The sequence below is a fragment of the Trichosurus vulpecula genome, chromosome 5 (genome assembly GCF_011100635.1).
Source record: "Trichosurus vulpecula isolate mTriVul1 chromosome 5, mTriVul1.pri, whole genome shotgun sequence".
Classification (NCBI taxonomy): domain Eukaryota; kingdom Metazoa; phylum Chordata; class Mammalia; order Diprotodontia; family Phalangeridae; genus Trichosurus; species Trichosurus vulpecula.
The window spans coordinates 242436995-242457020 of NC_050577.1; the positions used below are offsets into that span (position 1 = coordinate 242436995).

General features: G+C 39.0%; 1 protein-coding gene across 1 annotated transcript; it reads left to right on the top strand.

Moving 5' to 3' along the window:
• The first annotated feature begins 911 nt into the window (after window positions 1-911).
• KRR1 (KRR1 small subunit processome component homolog) lies at window positions 912-19428 on the top strand. The gene is made up of 10 exons (XM_036761230.1): window positions 912-1077; window positions 3774-3952; window positions 6056-6190; window positions 6451-6576; window positions 6674-6757; window positions 11299-11355; window positions 13360-13530; window positions 14677-14754; window positions 14869-14962; window positions 17663-19428. The coding sequence occupies exons 1-10, from the start codon at window positions 993-995 to the stop codon at window positions 17806-17808; spliced, it is 1155 nt and encodes a 384-aa protein (XP_036617125.1). The 5' UTR covers window positions 912-992; the 3' UTR covers window positions 17809-19428.
• Window positions 19429-20026: the final 598 nt, after the last annotated feature.

The window sequence follows — 20026 nt, forward strand, 5'->3', positions numbered from 1 at the left end:
GGGAGGCTTCCAGAGACATGATCTTAGGGCTGGGGCCCCAGTACCCTTTCAGCTTCATAGATACCTGCCACCTCTTGATCTATGATCCTATATTCTCACATAAACATTTCCAAAATAAATATAATTGGGGATGTCAAGATAAAATAAATATATTCCTATTCATATAACACAATAAATGTAATTCGATACGGTAAAATAAATACAATTGTTAATAATATTAATAAAATAATAGCATATTGGGAGTTAAGATAAATATAATTATTACTATTAAAATAATGACCATAATTGGGGATAACGAGATGACGGGGGGAGGAATTACTGACCAGCTGCTGGGATCAGGAAATCGTGTAGAAACTGAGCTTTGAAAAGAGCTGGGGTTCTAAGTGGCAAAGGCAAGGAGGGATTTGGTCAGTCAGTCAACAAGCATTTATTAAAAGCTTACAGGCATGGAAGACAGCTGTCCTACCGACACCACCACAGGTAAAGGACTTTTAAAATAATCTTACACTTGGTTAAAATAGTAAATATAAAAATTCTTTAGCCATATCTGGGTAAAATTTACACAATGTTGTCACTTGAAAATAAGACATCAATAACTTGGGGAACGGGTGATTACTATATCACAGTCGCGTGGAACGTAAATTACGAACTTCAATAACTTGGGAGCCCAAGCTCACACCAGCAAGCTAAGCACGAGAGCAGCCTAGGTAAGCGAGATCCCACGTGAGCCACAGTTCTAAACTACAAGTCCCAGAAAGCCCCGGTGGCACTTCCCGCTATGACTTCCTTACAGTAAACTCTACCCAGAAGTCCCTGTAGGACGCTCTTGACTCCATTGGTGTAAGTAACGGAAGTGCTCCTTGAGTCTCAGCCTTCACTGAGACTGCGCAAGTCTCTCCGTCCGCGGATTCCACGGAACGACTTTCGTAAGGGATGAGTACCTTAGCCGGCGCCTCTTGGTGTTGCACTTCCGGAGGCCGGAAACCCTTGCCATGGCTGCGTCTCCACAGGCGCGGACAGAGAAAGAGTCCACAACGACGGAGAATGGGTTTCGGAACCAGAAACGAGGGAACCGCGGTAAGGCCGAGGCAGAGCCTGCCCTTGGGACGGTGGCCCGAGCTAGCCTGGCGAGGCGAAGTTGGGGGTTGGCGGAGGGGGTGGGGGGAGGGGGGAGGGGGGTGTCTCAAGACCCTGGTGTTCTCGCGAGAATAGTAGCTTGCTCACGCTCCCGGATCGCTGTGTGGATTTCAGCGCTGGTGGGGCGACTGGGGATCCATAGCCGGGGATACAGTTCCTTTCAGTGGGTGCTTCAAGACAGGCAGCGCAGACTGTAGATAGCATGTTGTTTCAGGAGGCAGCTAGGTGACGTAGTGGACAGTGTTGGACTTGAAGGCAAGAAGACCCGGGTTCTAATGTTGCCTCCGGTAATTACTAGCTGTGTGACCCTGGGCAAGTCACTTTATTTCTTTTTACACCTCTTTTGCACATCTGTGAAACAGGAGTAATAATAGCAGCTGTATGTAACTTGTACATGTTTGCATGTTGTATCCTCCGTAGGATTGTACGCTCCTTGAGGGCAGGGACTGCCTTTTACCTCCTTTTATCTCCAGCGCTTAGCACAGTGCCTGGCACGTCTGTTGTTCATTCCGTCTGACTCTACGTGACCCCATGGGCATTGTCTGTGGGGTTTTCTTGGCAAAGATACTGGAGTGGTTTGCTGTTTCCTTCTTCAGCGTGTCCCCATCTTACAGATGAGGAACTGAGGCAAATAGGGGTTCAGTGACTTGCCCAGGGTCACAGCTTATTAAGTGTCAGAGGCCGCATTTGAACTCAGATCTTCCTTGCCTCCAAAGCTGGGTGCTCTATCCACTGCACTACCTAGTGCCTGGCACGTAATAACTTAATAAACGTTCATTGAATTGAGGATTAATGAGATTATAATTATACAGTGCTTAGCCCAGTGCTTGGCATGTAGGTAGCATTCTATGCGTTAGCTATTTTTGTTATTAGTACCTCATGGGGTTGAGTGTTATTGGGAACATTAAATAAGATGATATATATATATATATATATATATATATATATATATATATATATATATATAACTGTTTGCAAATTCTAAAGCCCTGTAAATGCCAGTTATTATTATGATTAGCAAGCAGTTGTCTACTATGTGCCAGGCAGTGTGCTTAGCCCTGGGGATACAAAGAAAGGCAAAAACACAGTCCTTGTCTCCAACCAGCAAGTGCAAAACCTAGGTTCCAGTCCAGCCTCTGACAGCTTCTAGCTGTGTGACCATCGGCAAGTTGCTTAATCCTTTGAGCCTCAGTAAGATTTTTAAGACAGTGGGTTGTGAACCTATCAGTTTCTATGTTGATGAAAGTTGCTTTCTAGGAGTGCTGACAGCGGCACTTCACTATTTAAGGCTTTGGGGTTTTTTTAGTTGAGGGGTATGGTGGGAGACATCTCTGTAACCTGGAAGTTTCATGAGGACAGGAACCATATTTAATCTTTGTATAGGTTAGGTAAACTTAGTGGATAGAGAATTGGCCTCCTGGCCAGGAAGACCTGAGTTCAGGTCTCTGACACATACTGTGTGACCCTAGGCAAATTGTTTAACCGTTTAGTGTTATAGGCAGCCTTTTGAGACTTAGTTGTAGAGAAGGTCCTGATGTTCCCTATACCAGTGAAATCACAGGTCTGATATTGATAGATTGGCTACTTTAAAGTGAGAAGAGACCTTAGAGGTCATCTAATCCAACACTCATTTTAATGTAAGGAAATTGAGGCCCAGAGAGGCCAAGCGCCTGTGAGGTTACATAGGTTAACAAGAGAGCAGCAACGCATGGATGGACATTTTGCTCTGTACATAGTAATTGGTCAATCAAATGCGAGGTTTAAGTGCCTTCTCTGTGCCAAGCACACTTCTGGGTACTGAGGTTAGAAAGACAAAAGTGAAAACAATCTCCGCACTCACAAGGTTTGCAGTCTAGCCAGGGGAAACAACATGTACATTTGTAGGGTAAGTGCAAAAATGATTTGGGAGAGAAGGCACTAGCAGCTGGGAGAGATCAAGAATAGCCTCATGTAGAAGATGGCATGTGAGTTGAGCCTTGAGGGAGACTGGGAATTCTGCAAGACAGAGGTAGGGAGGGTATGTATTCCAGGCATGAGGGACAGCTGGTACAAAGTCATGGAAGTGGGAGATGGGGTACTGTTTATGGGGAACAATAAGAAGGTCAGTCTGGCTGTAGTGTACTTAGAGTGGAATAATATGTATGAGATGTAGCCATGTTGTCAAGGGCTTTAAATTCTAGAGATATTTACATTTGATCCTGACAGTAATAGAGAGCAAACAGCATGATCAGACCTGGCCTTTAGAAAAATAACTTTGGCATTTGTATGTAAGATGGATTGGAGTTGGGGGAGACCATTGCAATAGTCCCAGGTGCGAGGTGAACCAGGGAGGTAGCTTTCTGAGTGGAGGAAAGAGGGTGGAAGTATTGCGGAGCTAGCTGTGACAAGATTTGGCAACTGAGTGGGTATGTTGGGGGAGAGTAAATAATTGCGGATGATACCTGAGTTGCAGACCTGGGTAACTGGAGGGATAGTATGTGCATTGGCAAAAATAGGTAGGGTAGGTCAGAAGAAGGATGGGTAGGGTTTGGGGAGAAGGATGATGAATTCACTTTTAGACATAGTGAGTTTGAAATGTAAATACTTAATATTTGTTGGATTAGATTTAAAATACTTATGAATAAATGATTTTATAGGTGTGGATGAATCAGAACTCCTCACCGTTCCTGATGGATGGAAAGAACCTGCGTTTACAAAGGATGACAACCCCAGAGGACTGTTAGAAGAAAGCAGTTTTGCAACTTTGTTTCCCAAATACAGAGAAGCCTACCTGAAGGAATGTTGGCCTTTGGTGCAGAAAGCTTTGCATGAACATGTATGGATAGCTCGTAGACTGGTGCTCTTGCTCGTCACTTTACCTTAAAATGTTATATGTTTGCTAACACAGTAGGGACAGTTTGTCTTCTTTACTGACCCCGAGCAGCCTAGTGCCAGAAGCACAGAAACATCTTATAGACTGTATAGTCTGGAAAGTAGGAATCAACATAATTGATGTGTGATAAACTCTTTGGAGAGTGGGAATATGGATTGTTTCCCTCTGTTTCTGCTCAAAAAATGGGCTTATCTCTTAACAACTCCTCTCACTGATTATAGCCCAATGAGCTCCCTTTCTTCCTCCACCTTCCTACTGGTTAATCGGGATGGGAGAGTAAACCCCTCTCCTACCCCGGGCAGTTAGAACCTTGACCTCTGGCACTTAGGGCAGCTATTCCTACAGAATTCCCACTGCTTTTCTCGTATTGGGTGGCTGCCAGAGGTGCCCTTGTGCAGGTGGGCTCTTTGCTCTGGGGCAGTCACTGGTAAGACTCCCCCCTTAAACTTCAGTTTTGTTTTTTTCTTCATGGGAAGGAGTGAGCAGCATAGGTTAAACATGCATGGATGGATTGAGATTGGCATTGCAGATCTTACTACGTTGTCTTTTCCCCTAAACCTGTTCCTCCTCTGAACTTACCTATTTCTGTTGGGGGCCATCACCATTCTTTCATTCATCTAGGTTCTCATCTTTGTTGACCTATCCCACTGGGTTGCTGAAAAACCTGTAAAACTCTTACCTGTACCTAAAAACCCCAGAGTTGTAGCCTATTTAAAAATCTTCCAAATGAATAGAATTTCAGGGTGTTTCAAACTCATTTGTTAAAATTGTAAAAATACCACACCTTCTAATTTGCAAGATTAGCAAATTTGATTTACTATAAAGGGTTTCAAAAGTGAATTTTATGTAATTGGTGGAAGGGATTAAAAATGAGGATCATGATTTAGTAAGTGCAGCCAAAGATACGCTTCTCATTTGTATCTGTGCATCATTGTGTGGTATCTTTTTCTCCTGTGATAGACATTAAAACCAAGTATTAAAATAAATGGAACCTAGAACTAGATCTTTGAATCACTGTATCACAAGGTATTAAGCCAAAATTTTCAAAAATATTGAACCACATTCATTCCCATAGTTCTCTGTAAAATGTTTTAACAGTATTTTAGGACAAAAGGTATTTTTTGTACCACTAATAAATAAAGTATTATTTTCAAAATATTATTTTGTCCTTATCCCATCCTTTAAATTTTTTTTTGTTTTTAAGTAGCGTGCTTTATAAATACATAATTCAGTTAGTTTATAAATAAATATACATTGTAGGTATAAGCTCAAAATATTTTTGCTGATAGGGGCATGCAATCTAAAAAGTTTGGAGACTATTGCCTCACTATTGCAATGTTTTGATTCTTGCTGAAGCTTGTTACTCAGATATGTTAACTGTTCCCTGCACTTTTGGTTTGGATGCAAGGATCAGATACTCCCATCTAGGGCCTATTTGGGGTGGCCCAGGAAGCCATATGTAGTCCCAGGTCATAATTGGAGGCTGACATGGCCCCTTTGGCAACAGGAAGATCAACCTTATGAGGAGATGTTTGCCTATAACTGGCATTTCCCAAATTTTATCCATTGGAGTATGGAAATTCAGTACTTAAGTGAATTTTTCTTGATATGTAGGTAATGAAGTAATCTTTATAAATCTTAATTATACCTTATATATTTTTTTTCTTTTTGCATTTAATCTTTTGCTCGAGGGAAAGTTTAGGAGGGAAATTTCGTCTGATACTGTAATAGATTATAGAGAAGACAGGGAGGAAGTATAGGAGGTGGAAAGCAGACAGCTGAAGTTAGGGATTCACAGTATCATGTCTGATAGACATTTTCCTAACTTCAGACCTCTCTGTTCAATATTCATTAAGTAAAGAACACCTTGTAGAGCCAAATCTAAGTCTGGATTCATAAAAATTTTAATCCTTGCATGATTAGTTAAAGGTTACTTGTTTATGGATTTAAAAGAAATGAGAGTTTGAGGCAGTTGGAGCTAATTCTTTCCATATGAAGGCCTAACTAATAATTCCCTAATATTGCTTTGTTTTACCACTTTTGTAGCACATAAATGCAACACTGGACCTAATTGAAGGCAGCATGACTGTTTGCACAACTAAGAAGACTTTTGATCCTTATATCATCATCAGGGCCAGGGACTTAATAAAGCTTTTAGCAAGAAGTGTCCCATTTGAACAGGTATGTAACTGGGAAATATAGGAATTAAAAATTGATTTTAGTTATATTAGCTGTTAGGAAATTACACATTCCTTTTGCAATTGCAAACTTTTATTAAAACTAAATTAAGTTGACTAAATTGTTAATTAAAATTAGAAACTGACTTTATTCACATAATATTGCATCTGTTGTTGAAGTGACAAAAGGCTGGCTAAGTTTTTTTTTCCCTAAAGTTGGAAGTACTTATAAAAAAGATTAAAAATAATTATTTTTATTTAAAGGCAGTACGAATTCTTGGGGATGACACTGCATGTGACATCATCAAGATTGGTTCTTTAGTGAGAAATAAAGAGAGATTTGTAAAAAGAAGACAACGGCTTATTGGGCCAAAAGGATCTACTCTGAAGGTAGCTTTTAATAAAATAGCGTTAAGTATCTTTTTCGCTGGTGTTAATTTTTATACACAGAGTTATTTTTCACACATCTTTTTTCCCCATGTCACAGGCATTGGAATTGTTAACAAACTGTTACATCATGGTTCAGGGTAACACTGTTTCAGCTCTTGGACCATTTAATGGTTTAAAAGAAGTAAGTAAGACTTTCTTTAATCTAACTTTGAATTGTCATCTATTTTTTAAAAAAATTTAATTGTAATTTAACATTTGGTCAGAACATTTTTATACATTTCTAATGCAAATAGCACCTGCTGAAAATTATGTTCTTCTTGTGCCTTCTCTACCTAAATTGGCTCAAATCAATTGATAAATCTTTTATTCCATGTAATTCACATGTAATTACATGTGAAGCTGAATAAATAGCAGCTAACTTTGATAAATAAACCCTTAGAAGTGTATTTTTCTATTTCTCTCCTCATCTCCCCTTTGTCTCCCATTTAGTACTGGGCTGTCATGTGAAAAAGTGAGTAGTTTTTTCTGTGTGTTTCTAGAAGACGGAATCAGGACTAATTTGCCATTACATAAGGAGGAAGTCAGAAGGACTTGCAGTTAAAAGAAAGAACTTTCTGACAATCACATTTGTGTAATAGTTTTAAGAAAATATTCCTAGATGAGTCACTTCAATTTCTGCATCTTCCTCTTTGTGACTGGGGAAATCATTTACTTTTTCTGGTCCTTAACTTCCTCATCCTATAAACTGAGAAGGAGGGGCAGCACTTACAAATGTCTGAGTTTTTTTCTATCTCTAAAAGGTTGACTGGAGGCAGGTAGGCTGAGGGAAAACAGGATGGTAGCCTTCCAATGTTTGAAAGACTGATTTGTTGAAGAGTACCATAGAATATCTGAGCTGGAACTTAGGGAACTCTGGGAACACACACCAGGGCAGGAATTTTCTCTATGTCCCTGACAAGTAGTCTTATAGCTTCTGTCCCAGCCCTTTAAAGAATGGGCTACCTGTGGTAGCAGCCCTTTCCCATTATTTAGATGTGTTTTTCTAAGTTTTTAGCAGAAATCTGCTTCTCTTCATAGCTCCACATACTGCTTCTAGTTCTGCCCCTGAACCAAGCAGAACAGATTTAATCCTCCTTCTGTGTAAAATCCGTCACACATTTAAAAGGCAACTAATGGATCCTCTGAAGTCTTCTTGTGACCCAACATCCCTAGTTCCCTCAGCTGATTTGCCTGTTGCCTCATACTTCATAACTGTTTAGTCTGACAGTTTCTCACAACTGTGTTGCATAGGAAGAGCATGCAAACATGAAGGAGTGAATGAGAGACCAAGCATCACTCATATCTGAGACAAAGGAAGGTTGAGCATTCACTCACAGAGCTTGTTGTAGACATGGCGGGTAGGATAGTTTGAGGGAAGGTAATACTGGAGAGGGAATAACCTCAAGCAAAGCCAATTTCCTGATCCTGAAAGGGGGAATAAAATAAAAGAACTAGAATCTCAGGAGTGCCCTTCATTTGGGGAATGGCTAAACAGATTTGTGGTACATAAATGTAAAAATGTAATCAGATCCTAATATACCAAAGAAATAACAAAAGAGAATCCTGGGTGGTAAGAACTGCTAGAGAGTGAAATGAGGGGAATTACAACAGTTTACGCAAGGACAACAGTGTGAAGAAAAAGCTGTGAAAGACTGAATTGATTAGGGCAGTGGCCAGCCATTTCCTGGAGGACCTATGATGAAGCAATTGTCCACCTTCAGAAATATGGGCGATGGGCCCAGAAGACAGAAAGAGACATGCATTTTTGCACATAGCTGCTGTATGGCTGCTTCTTGTTTGACCATGCTTATTTGATAATGTGTGATTATTACATGCTTTTTGGAGATTCAAAATTTTGAATGCAATCTTTTTGTGTTCTGTATATATGGAAATAGATCTTGGAGGGGATACTTAAATTCAGAATTAAAAAACTGAAAGTAATAAAAATTTTTAAAAAGGAATGAACTGGAGAAAAAAGAAACTCAAAACTGGGAGACCCAGTTAGGAGGCTATTGGCTAGCAAGATAGGAAGAAGGCCCAAACCGAGAGGATGGATGATAGGTTGTATTTTCTCCAGCATATGATTTACTTCTTCTTGGTCAAGGTCTGTCATAGAACGACAACAGTTTGCAGATGTTTGTAGATGTTCAAAAAACTGTCATTCTTAACCCCGCCCTACCCATTTTTCTACTACGTATCACAGTCCCTGCAAAAGTGGAAGAGGACTATACAGGACTAAGAGTTATTTTGTATTTTCTTTGTTACGTCTCTGTAGCAAAGAATTCTTTGTTCATTAGCCAGTCTAAGTTAATAATTTTTTCTGTATTTAACTTGGTTGGTCTTTGGATATCAAATTCAGTTTTTTACTAGAGTTGCACTTGAGGCTTTTCCAGCTTGGTATATATATCCTCTCTAAGCGTGCTCTCCTGCAGCGTAGTCTTCATTAACTCAGGGAAACATCATCACCATGATGAGGCGCTAGAATTGTATAAAGGGCCTTTATCTAGATTCTTGATAAAAATAGAATCAAAGATTGTACTGGGGCACTGCGCTAAAGATTTTCTACCAAGTTGACATCTTTCAGTTAGTCATCATTCCTTACATCTGTTCATTCAACCATTTCCTGCATCCACCTAACTATTCTTTCATATGACCCACATTTCTCCTTCTCAGCAATGTTATGATAAGAAACTTTGCCAAAATTCCTGTTGAAATCCAGATGTACTTTAGCTTCCTGGCAGTGTGAAGACCCAAGGATTGGTTCTGACATGGAAATTTGAGGGCAGATATCTGCTCAGTATCAGAAAGAACTTTATAATAATTCAAGTAACCTAGCAAAGGAATGGCATTACTTTGTAAAAAACAAATAGTGTATGACCTCCCCCCCACCCCGGCCCCATACACAGTCTTTGAAAGTCTTTAAGCAGAGGCCTGAAGACCAACTTCAAGGATATTGTAGGAGAGATTCCTTTATTGGAATATATTAAACAAGATGAACTCTGAGATCTCCATTACTACCAAGGTTTTCAGTTTCTCTTTGAAGATTATGATCTATATCAGTAGTAACACAACAGCTCCCTTCACCAAGTTTGAATTCAGTCAAAGGGCCTAGAGTGTCACATGTAGCCTTGAGGCTGCAGGTTCCCCACCCCTGCACCATACCTTACCATGTACCTAGTTCATTGTTTGAAATCTGTCTGTCATTCATCATTCCAGTGTTGTTGATTTTTGCTGAACTTGTGTGATTTCATCAGTATAGAGGGCTACCAAAAAGGAACATGCTCAAAACCCTCCCCTCTTCCAGACTTTGCTATTACTGTTGAAGGCACCGCCATCTTCCTCATCAGTGAGTTTTGCAATGTTAGTGTCATCTTTCCTCATCCTTACTTTCCCACACAACCAGTCACTTGCCACGTCTTGTTCCTGTCTTTATAGCATCTCTTGTGTATGCCTGTTCTCTCCATTCACACCGTTACCATGATAGATCAGGACTCCCATCACTTTTCTCTCTCCAGGACTATTACAGAAACCTACTTGGTCTCTACACCTTAAGTCTCCCCCTTTTCCAGTCCCTCTTCCATACTCCCTTGTATCATAGGTGTCCACAACTCATTTGCACTCACTCCACATGTCCAGTCTATTGCCAAGACCAGGATCAAATATAAAATCTTCTCTCTGGCTTTCAAAGCCCTTCATACCTTGGCCTGCTCCTACCTCTCCAGTCTCTGCACTGTACTCCGGTACTCATGTACTCCTATGATCCATGACATTGGGCTGCTTGGTCTTCTGTTTTTCATATATGACACTCCATGTCTTCCCACTAGCTGTTTCTCATTCCTAGAGTATTCTTCATCTTCACTTCTTCTCTTCCTTGGCTTTAATAATTCAGCTCAAATCCTCTTCTGCAGGAAGCTTTCCCCACTCCCACCCAAAGCTAGTTCCTCTTCTCTGAGATTATCTCCAGTTTATGCTATATGTATCTTGTACATACAGAGTTGTTTGCATGTTGTCTCCCCTATTAGAATATGAGCTCCTTGAGAGCCAGGATTGTTTTTTTCTTTCTTTTTATCCCCAGCACTTTGCATAGTTCCTGGTAGACACTTTAGTAAATAATAATAATTGTGTTTGTTGACTGACTGACTTCCAGTGCACTCCAGTAACTTGTACCTTCTGTGCCCATTATACTCCTAGGGTTGCATTGGTTTTGGCATATCAGGGTGATGTGCCTGGGTTCACATAGCCAGTTTGTGTCAGAAGTGGGACAACAGGACCAGCTTTCTATTTGTTATGCTACTACCACTCTGTTATTGAAAATAAGTTTTTATTTGATGTTATTTTTTAAAACATCATTATAATTTCCAAAGTGGTTCATCAACAGTGCACTAGTGTGCCTGTCTTCCCATACCACTACCCCAATAGTACTATTCCACCTTGTGTCATCTTTGCCAGTTTGCAGGATAGAAGGTGAAAGTGAAACCTCAAGGTCGTAGGGGATTTTTTTGTGTGTATTTTTTTCAAGGTTGTGTTGATCTGTATTTGTCTTATCAATGATTTCAAGCATATTTTAATGTGATTGTTAATAGTTTGTAATTCTTTTTTAAGAACTATTCATCTCTTTGACCACTTATAAGTTACTGATTGAAAATATTTTATTAAAATGTGAACTTTTTCCATTAATTTTAGGTTCGAAAAGTAGTCCTCGATACTATGAAAAATATTCATCCAATCTACAATATCAAAGTGAGTATCAGCATATTTTTTAGCAAAACGTGAAATTCATGAAAGCCTTCATTTATAACTGTCTGGTCAATGTGTTTTCCTCTCATTCTGACTCTGTGTATGAAGATGCAGTATTTTAGGGGATTCTTTTATTTCCAAATTCATGTAAAGCTGTGAAGTCGATATATCTAGACATGCATGGGCACCTAAAGTAGCCTCCTCGTCGTGATGTTTTTGTAAGGATGACAGTTAAAACATAGGCTTCCACATAGTGCCTCAGTGGGGGCACAAAGTAGACCAGTTATATTTACGGTATAAGCACAAGTATGCAAAGATTTTCGATTTAGTCAGCATAGGAATTCCGGGAGTGGAAATTCCATCTGTCCTCATAAGCATCAATATAGATTACTCATCTGGAAATTCCTGTATGTCTTAGGGTGTTGGCCACAGCCCGTAGAAGTTAAGTAATGTGCCCAGGGGTACAGAGCTAGTAAGTGTCAGAGAGGATTTGAACCCAGGTCTGATTGACTGCAAGCTCAACATTCCATCTGCTGTGGCATTCTGACCAGTAGCCTACACACGAGATCCAAGCTCCCAGCCCTGGGGGAAATTAATCTGTTTGTCTTTGAATCTTGAGAACTAGGGCCCAGCCCAGTTGGTAAATAACTGAGTAAGTACAGACTAGAGTTTTTAGCCTCTTATGTCTACTAGCTGGCCCTGGACACCAGACATTTTCACCTCCCATCCAGCAGCCTACCCAGTCATTCTTACCATCTTCCTGCTGCCAACCATGGACTCAATGCCCCTACCCTAACATTTTCTACTTTTTCCTCTGACTACAGTGATCAGTAGTACCATTATTTCTGAAAAGTTTAATGATTTCTGACATATTCCATAAAACACCAATTCACTACCTCTGTGACTCCCACCAATACTCCCTTAGCTGCTACCTCTCCTTATATGTGCTGTCTTCTGTTGGAATATAAGCTCCTCGTGGACAGGGATTGCCTCCCTTTTTCTGTGTGTATCCCAACACTTAGTACCATGCTTAATGAATGGTTTTTTGATGATTCATACACACTTAGGTAAAGACTGATGGAAACATGGGTGTAATAAAAGCTGTTTGGGGCTATATAGCACTGTGCCTACATTCTCTCAACCTAATTTTGTGGTCATAGAATTATAGATTCAGAGTTGGAAATGAACTTAGATGTATTCTAATCCAACCTCACTTTACAGATAAGGAAGCTGACCCAGAAAGGCGGAGTAACTGCCCTCAGGTCACCTGCAGCAAATAGTGGAGCTGGGATTTGAACCCAGGCCCTCTGACTCCAAATCTGAATCATCTTACAGCTCCCTGCCTCTAGTGTGTGTGACTGCCTGTAATGTAGTGAATTGCTGTTTAATGGTAGTTTATAAAGACCATTGAGTACTGGCTACTCTAAGGAACTTTGCATGAAGTAAATGATACTAAAATTCTGATCATTAGAGGGGTGAGTAGGGGTAGAGGATTTTGTACAAAAAGTACAAAAAGAAAGTTTTGTGACTTCTACTGGCTGTTCTTGCTGTTCCCAGTATCTGTAGCACTTAAGTTGAAGAAAACACAGTGGGATGAAGTGACTGGATTAATTGTTTAAGCCTTGACAAGGAAGCCCTTTGCCCTTTATTCCATTCCCTAGAACATCTCTGGTACTGAAAGTAGCCTGCTTATGAGGAATATGGGGTTGATTTAAGTTGTTTCCTTCTTGATTTCATTATTTTAGTTTTTGATGTAATGAATGCAAAGCAAGAGGAGAGTTGCATCTCCATCTTAATTCGTTTCACCGTTCCTTGCCACCCACAATTTTCTGATAATTTTGTTGTTTCTTGTATGTTTGAAAAATCTTTTTTCATTCATTTTTAGAATCAAGACTTTTTTTAAATGTGTCTTAATTTTGTTAATAGGTTGTCTTCTTTTTTATAGTTCATTTGAGAAGTGTGTACTTTTGTAATTTTTATATTTTTCATGTGTTGCCGTGATCGAAGACATTGATGATTAAACGAGAGCTCTCAAAGGACGCTGAGTTAAGATCACAAAATTGGGAAAGATTTTTGCCACAGTTCAAGCACAAAAATTTGAATAAACGCAAGGAGCCAAAGAAAAAAACTGTCAAGAAAGAGTATACACCATTCCCACCTCCACAGCCAGAAAGTCAGGTGAGTTCATTTCTTAGCTTTTGTAAGGAGAAGAAAAAATAAAAGGCAACTTTTTGGACTTCATTTCTAAAGGCTTCGTTGAGGAATTTTGGACAGACAACTTTACAAAGTGCTTTGCAAATAGTAGAGATTTAATAAATCTTTATGGAATGAATTTCTTTTTAATATTTTGCTTGAGAAAAGGATGAAAGTGATAGCAGACTTTGCTGAGCTGTATTGGTAACTGAATGTAGTTTCTAACTTTGAATTCCTAAGTGTAAGCTCTATTAAGGTGATCGGGCTCACTAGGTGAGGGGTGGCCATTCCTACTTGGGTGACCACATCACATTCTGCTCATTTTTATTTCGTGACTTCTCTCCTCCATTCCATCATGCCCTTATTTCCACACGCCTAGATTGTTGCACTCTCCTAATAACTGGTTTCTCTCAAGATTAAGTTTCATAAAACATCGAATTTCTCCTGTGACTTGGCTGCTCATAAGACTTCTCTGGCTCCTTGTTAACAACAGGATAAGCTCCATACTCCTTACCCTGCCATTCAAGGCCTTCCCCAGTTTGGTCCTTGCCTGCCTTCTCAGCTCTACCACCCAATTCTCAGCTACACCAAATCCCTGCTATAGCAAGACTTTTCTCCCAGCCTTCCCAGCTCTCTTTACACTTTTTCACTTCTGTGTCTGCAGTGCCCTCCATTTCTCATTCTCTGTCTGCCAAAACCTCATATACTTCATCACCTAAACCAGAAGGAGGTTTCTGTGCTTAACTGTAGCTGGAAGTAATGTTGACATCTTGTCAACTTCTGTAGCCTTGTTGTCTGTAGTATACACTGCCACATATCACAGTTACTTATTATCTCTTCTGTCTTCCTGGAGGATCTAGTCTGGATAGAAAGGATGTGTTTGGTAAAGAATTTGTTGTATAAATGGTTAAGACTTTGACCTATCTCTGAGTCTTTAACTTGAAAAAAATTACTAATCCTATTTCTGTATAAACTGCCTCTTTCCTGAGGTTGTAGATTTAAGACTTTACCATGAACCTACAGCTTCAGTCCAAGAATGCACCCCAAGCTTATTATATTTGCTTTGCATCCTCATCTAAAATATGAACTTTCCAAATTGAAATATATGTGTATGTATGTATGTTTTAACAGATTGATAAAGAATTGGCCAGTGGTGAATACTTTTTGAAAGCAAGTCAGAAGAAGCAACAAAGAATGGAGCAAATAAAGGTAAGCCTCTAGATTTTTAGTCTGTATTAGAAGTATTAGAAGGAGAGTCGGTAAATTTGTCCTTTAAGTCTGTTTATTGAAGTGACAAGACTACTTTTTATATTCAAAACATAGGCTAAACAAGCTGAAGCAGTCAGTAAGAGACAAGCAGAAAGAAACAAGGCTTTTATCCCACCGAAAGAAAAACCAGTTATGAAACCTAAGAAAGGTAATGTAGTCGTTTGGGTGTTGTTTTTATACTTGATACAAAGGTAAACTCTGATAACTCTCCCAGGGAATCTGCCTTCTCACGTTTATCATTAAGTATATTGGACTATGTGTGACTGAGTGCTTTATCCTTTCTGATTGATTAGATTTCCTTGTATATAATTTGGGGTATCATAGAATTCATTGATCAGCCCGGTTTGACCCCTAAACCTGTGCCTTTTAAAGAATCCTCACTGTACAAGAGAAGATAGAACAGCAGGGCTGTAGTTAACAAAGATGAGCAGGAAGCTGCCTCTGAACCCCACTCATAGAAATCATCAAAGAAGCTTAGTAGGATACATTGTTTTGTTTTCCTGTCGTTCCCCCACCCCCCACACACACCTGGAATGTTCTCCTTTCTCGATGCTGCTTCCTCCCTTCCCTGACTTCCTTCAAGACTTGGCTTAAATTCTATAAGAGCCCTTTCCCAGTTTCCTCAGTATTTAGTGTCTTCCCTCACAGAATACCTCCCATTTATACTGGATGTATTTCATATGTGCTTAGTTATTCAAATGGTATCTCCTCCATTATTATATGAGCTCATTGAGGTCAAGGACCGTCTTCACCCTTTTTTTATATCCCCATGCTTAGCGTAGTATCTGGCACGTTGTAAGGGCTTAATAAATACTTGATTGAATGAATAATTTGGTTTTTTATCTTTTAATGCTTTGTCCAGAATTTCTTCCTCACCTTCTCTTCCTCTCTACCCCCACATCGTGAAAACAAAGGAAGCTATCTAGACAATGGAGGCAGGAATTTGTTTTGTTTCTCTTTGGTCCTCTGTCTTTTCTAATGGTTTCTGATATCCTTTGGCTCCTCCCTTTTTTGAACTTCTGTGCTTTTTCCCCCTCTTATTCCTTGATGAAGGAATAGAAATTAAGCTTAAACATTCTGTTTTCATCTTTTTTCTCTCTGCTATAATTTGGATGTTAGAGATTTTAAAACCAGTAGATCAAGACATAAATTGATAATTTTTTAAAAAAAAAACCTGTTAGGTTGTTGCTACTTGCTGTGGGAGCAACAGCTTTGAAAGTACTCTGCATACAGATCATTGTTTTTCTAATCAGTTGTTTGGTTTAATTCCTGTCCAACTTAACCCTCTTCAAACCTATGTTGTTGCTAATTGGCTATTTTAGCAAAATAGTTTGTGCATCTCTTAAATCTTTTGCTGCTTTCTTCTTACTTAGAAGTGACTTTATTCAGTAGGACTTTTTTTCTACTTATTCTTTCACTGCTCTGAAATTTCTACTCTGGATTAAATTTTTTTTTCTTATTTTGTCACTGGAATTTTGTTAAATGAAAATTTGGGTTGAAATATATGGGCTGTTGGGCTGCTGCTTAGAAACCTTGCTTTATAGAAGGTTGAAGGGTTTTTTGCTTTGTTTTCAGGTAAAATGGAATTCAACCAGTATTATCCTTGCTAAGTTGCTTGGTAACTGAGGAAATTTGAAGGGCTAGTTCTTTATAATCTTCAGTCATAGGTTATCAAAGAATGCATTGCACATCTTTTAACAAAACTTTGTAGTTAGAATTTCTTAAAGAAACTAGTCATTTTGAGCCTGGAAAGGAGAAGACAATTAGAGGTATCATAGTTGTCTTCTAACAATGAAAGGACTGTCTCCTGGAAAAGAGTGTATAGACCTCCTGTTTCTGGAGGAAGGAGCTGGGACCTTTGAAGTAAAGAGAAAGATTTCAGCTCAACATAGTAAAGCAATTTAGAGTTAAAACAGTCTCCCAAAGGAATGAGTTCCCCATCACTGGAAAGGTTCAAACCATCAGGATCAGCACAAAGAAGGGATTCTTGTCCCCTCTAATTGTGAGATTTTATAATTTTTGCATTCACTTAAGTTTCAGGTGGTGCTGGCTTATTATGCAAGCACGTCTAAATTCTGGAGAAAATGCTAAGACTTTAATGGATATTGGAGGGAGAGTATATCTTTGTCTTGATTCCCCTAATGGAGAAACTCTTAGGAATGCACTTCTTCCCACAATGGACACTGACACTTTCTCTGCTACTTCTTCACTCTATCTGTTGTCTTGGGGCACTGAGAAATTAAGTGTTTTGCCTGGTGCCCCCCAGCCAGAATGTTTCAGAAGCAGGATTTAAACTGAGGTCCTCCTAATTCCAAACTTTTTGATCTCCTGGGCTACTCTGGGACAAATACAAAGCCTGGGTTCTTACGGGTGTTTAGAGGGGAATAAAAGGCCTTATCCCTAACAGTTGACTCTAATGATTTAAGTACTCAGAAAGAAACGTGCCTATAGATAATGAAGAATGTTTCTCTTATTCTGGGAATATTAGAGAAAAGGGAATTGAAATGGTCACAGGGACTTCCTTCTCATCTTTCCAGGAGGCCTCCTAGAAGCACTGTTGTAGCAGAACCATGCATTGAAATGGGCATGAGAGGCAGGAAGAACACTGAGCTTGAGGCTCCAAACATCAGGATTCCAGTCCTGACTCTGGCTCGTCTTAGCTTGATGGCCTTGCACAGGCCACTTAACTTCCCCAGCTTTAGTGTCTGGATAACGATGATTTCCACCACCCCGTGTTGGGTAATCAGGGAGATAGGCTTTGTAAAGTATCATAGAAATGTGAGTTGTGGTGCTAATTATTAGAGCTCCACAGAGTAACTGACTTATCTTATTATTTCTATTCATGCAGCTCCTGCTGAAACAAAAATTGATATAGCTGCTCTCAAAGAAAAAGTGAAGAAGGCAAAGAAAAAGAAGCTGGGAGCCCTTACTGCTGAAGAAGTAAAGTTGAAGATGGAAGCTGATGAAAAGAGACAGAAAAAGAAGAAAAAATGAGAAGCAAAAAAAAAAAAGACGAGTTAGAACAGGATTTGTATATCTTTCTTTCCTTTTGTAAAGGATTTTTAGGCTTTGACCTTTGTTTCCTCATCTGAAAAGTGAGGCTGTGCAGTAGGACACATTTTTGATAATTTAAATGAATCTTGTTTCATAAAACAAGGCTTTATCTAAATACAGGCTGTTGTTATCATTTACATATTTGCTAACAAAATAAATTATCAACTAAAAAAGAAAGGCATCTGTTTAACTTAAGTAGATTAAGGTAGTTTTATTCCAGGAAGGTTCAGATGGAAGTGAGTTTCCATTCAGTTTTATATCAGGTGGAGTAAAAAACATCTGACATGTGCTAATCTGTTTTGCCATCAGACTTGCCTTGTAAAAGTAAATTAGTTTGTTGTTATTTGTTTTTCCTAAATACATATCTTGTGCTATTACTTAACTTCCCTGGAAGATATGTTACACTTCCTTTCTATCAAAAACTCTTCTATTTTCCTCACCAAAAAATACTGTCAGTGCATTTTTGACATAACCATGGCAAATCATGTTTTAGATTTATTATTGTTTACTCTGCTTAATTTCTTTGTTGACATAATTGCCGTCTCTTTACTCTTGCTCAGATGCATTTTATAACCCAGCAGAAGTAAGGGAAACCCTTTTGTCTTAACTATTTCCCTAGCTTTCTAGCTAAGATTTGAAACAAAGATTGAAAACTAAATGAGAGAAAAGATTGGTTGGTTTTTTTTTTTTATTTTTTAAAAATTTATTTATTTAACATATTTAGTTTTCAGCATTGATTTTCACAAGAGTTTGAATTACAAATTTTCTCCCCATTTCTACCCTCCCCCCCACTCCAAGATGACGTATATTCTGGTAGCCCTGTTCCCCATTCAGCCCTCCCTTCTGTTACCCCACTCCCCTCCCATCCTCTTTTCCCTTCCTTTCTTGTAGGGCAGGATAAATTTCTACGCCCTATTGCCTGTGTATCTTATTTTCTAGTTGCATGCAAAAACTTTTTTTTTGTTGTTTTTGAACATCTGTTTTTAAAACTTTGAGTTCCAAATTCTCTCCCCTCTTCCGAAAAGATTGTTTTGAAAGGTAATATTTTCCAGCCAAAGAAAACTGGGGAGTCAAGATGAGTTCAGTTTGGGACTGTAGAAGTCTTCTAATCCAATCCTCTGATTTAAATTTTTTTTTCAATTAAGTATTTGTTTTCTCTTCCCACCACACCTACACTCCCATTGGGGGCCGGTGGTTTGTGAGGCAGGGTTTCCAACAAATATGCTTAGACAAGCAAAACAATAATGATATCTAAAAGTATATATCTCTTTTCGCATCTTTAGTACTTCACATCTCTGTCAGGAGGTAGGTTGCTTTCCTCATCATTGGTCCCCTAGAGTCTTGAGAGTTCTTAAAAGTGTTTCAAAGCTACTTGTTTTTTCCATAGTGTTAATTGCATAAGTTGTGTTTGCTGGTTCTGTCACTTCACTCTTCATCAGTTCATACTGGTTTCTCTGCTCTTTCATCATTTCTTTTTTGGAAATAGTATTTTATTTTTTTTTTCCAATTACATGTAAAGATACTTTTCAGTATTTGTTTTTTTATAAAATTTTGAGTTCCAAATATTTTCTCCTTCCCTCCTTCTTTCAACGCCTACACCACCACCCCCAACATGGTAAGGATTCTGATATGGGTTATAAATGTGCAATCATGTAAATATATTTCCACATTAGTCATGTTGTGAAAGAAGATGCCGAACAAAAGAGAAAAGCCACAAAAAAAGTGAAAATATTATGTTTTGATCTGCATTCAGACTCTATAGTTGTTTCTCTGGACATGGATAGCATTTTCTATTGTGAGTCTTTTGGAATTACCTTGGATCATTGTATTGCGGAGAAAAGCTGTTAATCTTAGTTGATCATCCCATGGTGTTGCTGTTATTGTATACATTGTACTTCAGGTTCTGCTCACTTCACTCAGCATCAGTTAATTTAAGTCTTTCCAGGTTTTTCCGAAACCTGCCTGCTCATCATTTAATAGTATTCCGTTATGTTCATATACAACAGCTTGTTCAGCCATTCCCTATTTGATGGGCATCCCCTCAATTTCCAATTCTTGGACACCACACAAATATTGCTATAAATATTTTTATACGTGTAGGTCCTTTTCCTTTTTTTGTGATCTCTTTGGGATACAGACCTAGTAGTGGTATTGCTGG

Excerpts from the sequence above, each read along its gene's own strand:
- KRR1 (XM_036761230.1), top strand. The coding sequence starts at position 993 with ATGGCTGCGTCTCCACAGGCGCGGACAGAGAAAGAGTCCACAACGACG. Across the intron at positions 3,953-6,055 it reads AGAAAGCTTTGCATGAACAT|CACATAAATGCAACACTGGA; the intron begins GTATGGATAGCT and ends CCACTTTTGTAG. Across the intron at positions 11,356-13,359 it reads ATCCAATCTACAATATCAAA|ACATTGATGATTAAACGAGA; the intron begins GTGAGTATCAGC and ends CCGTGATCGAAG.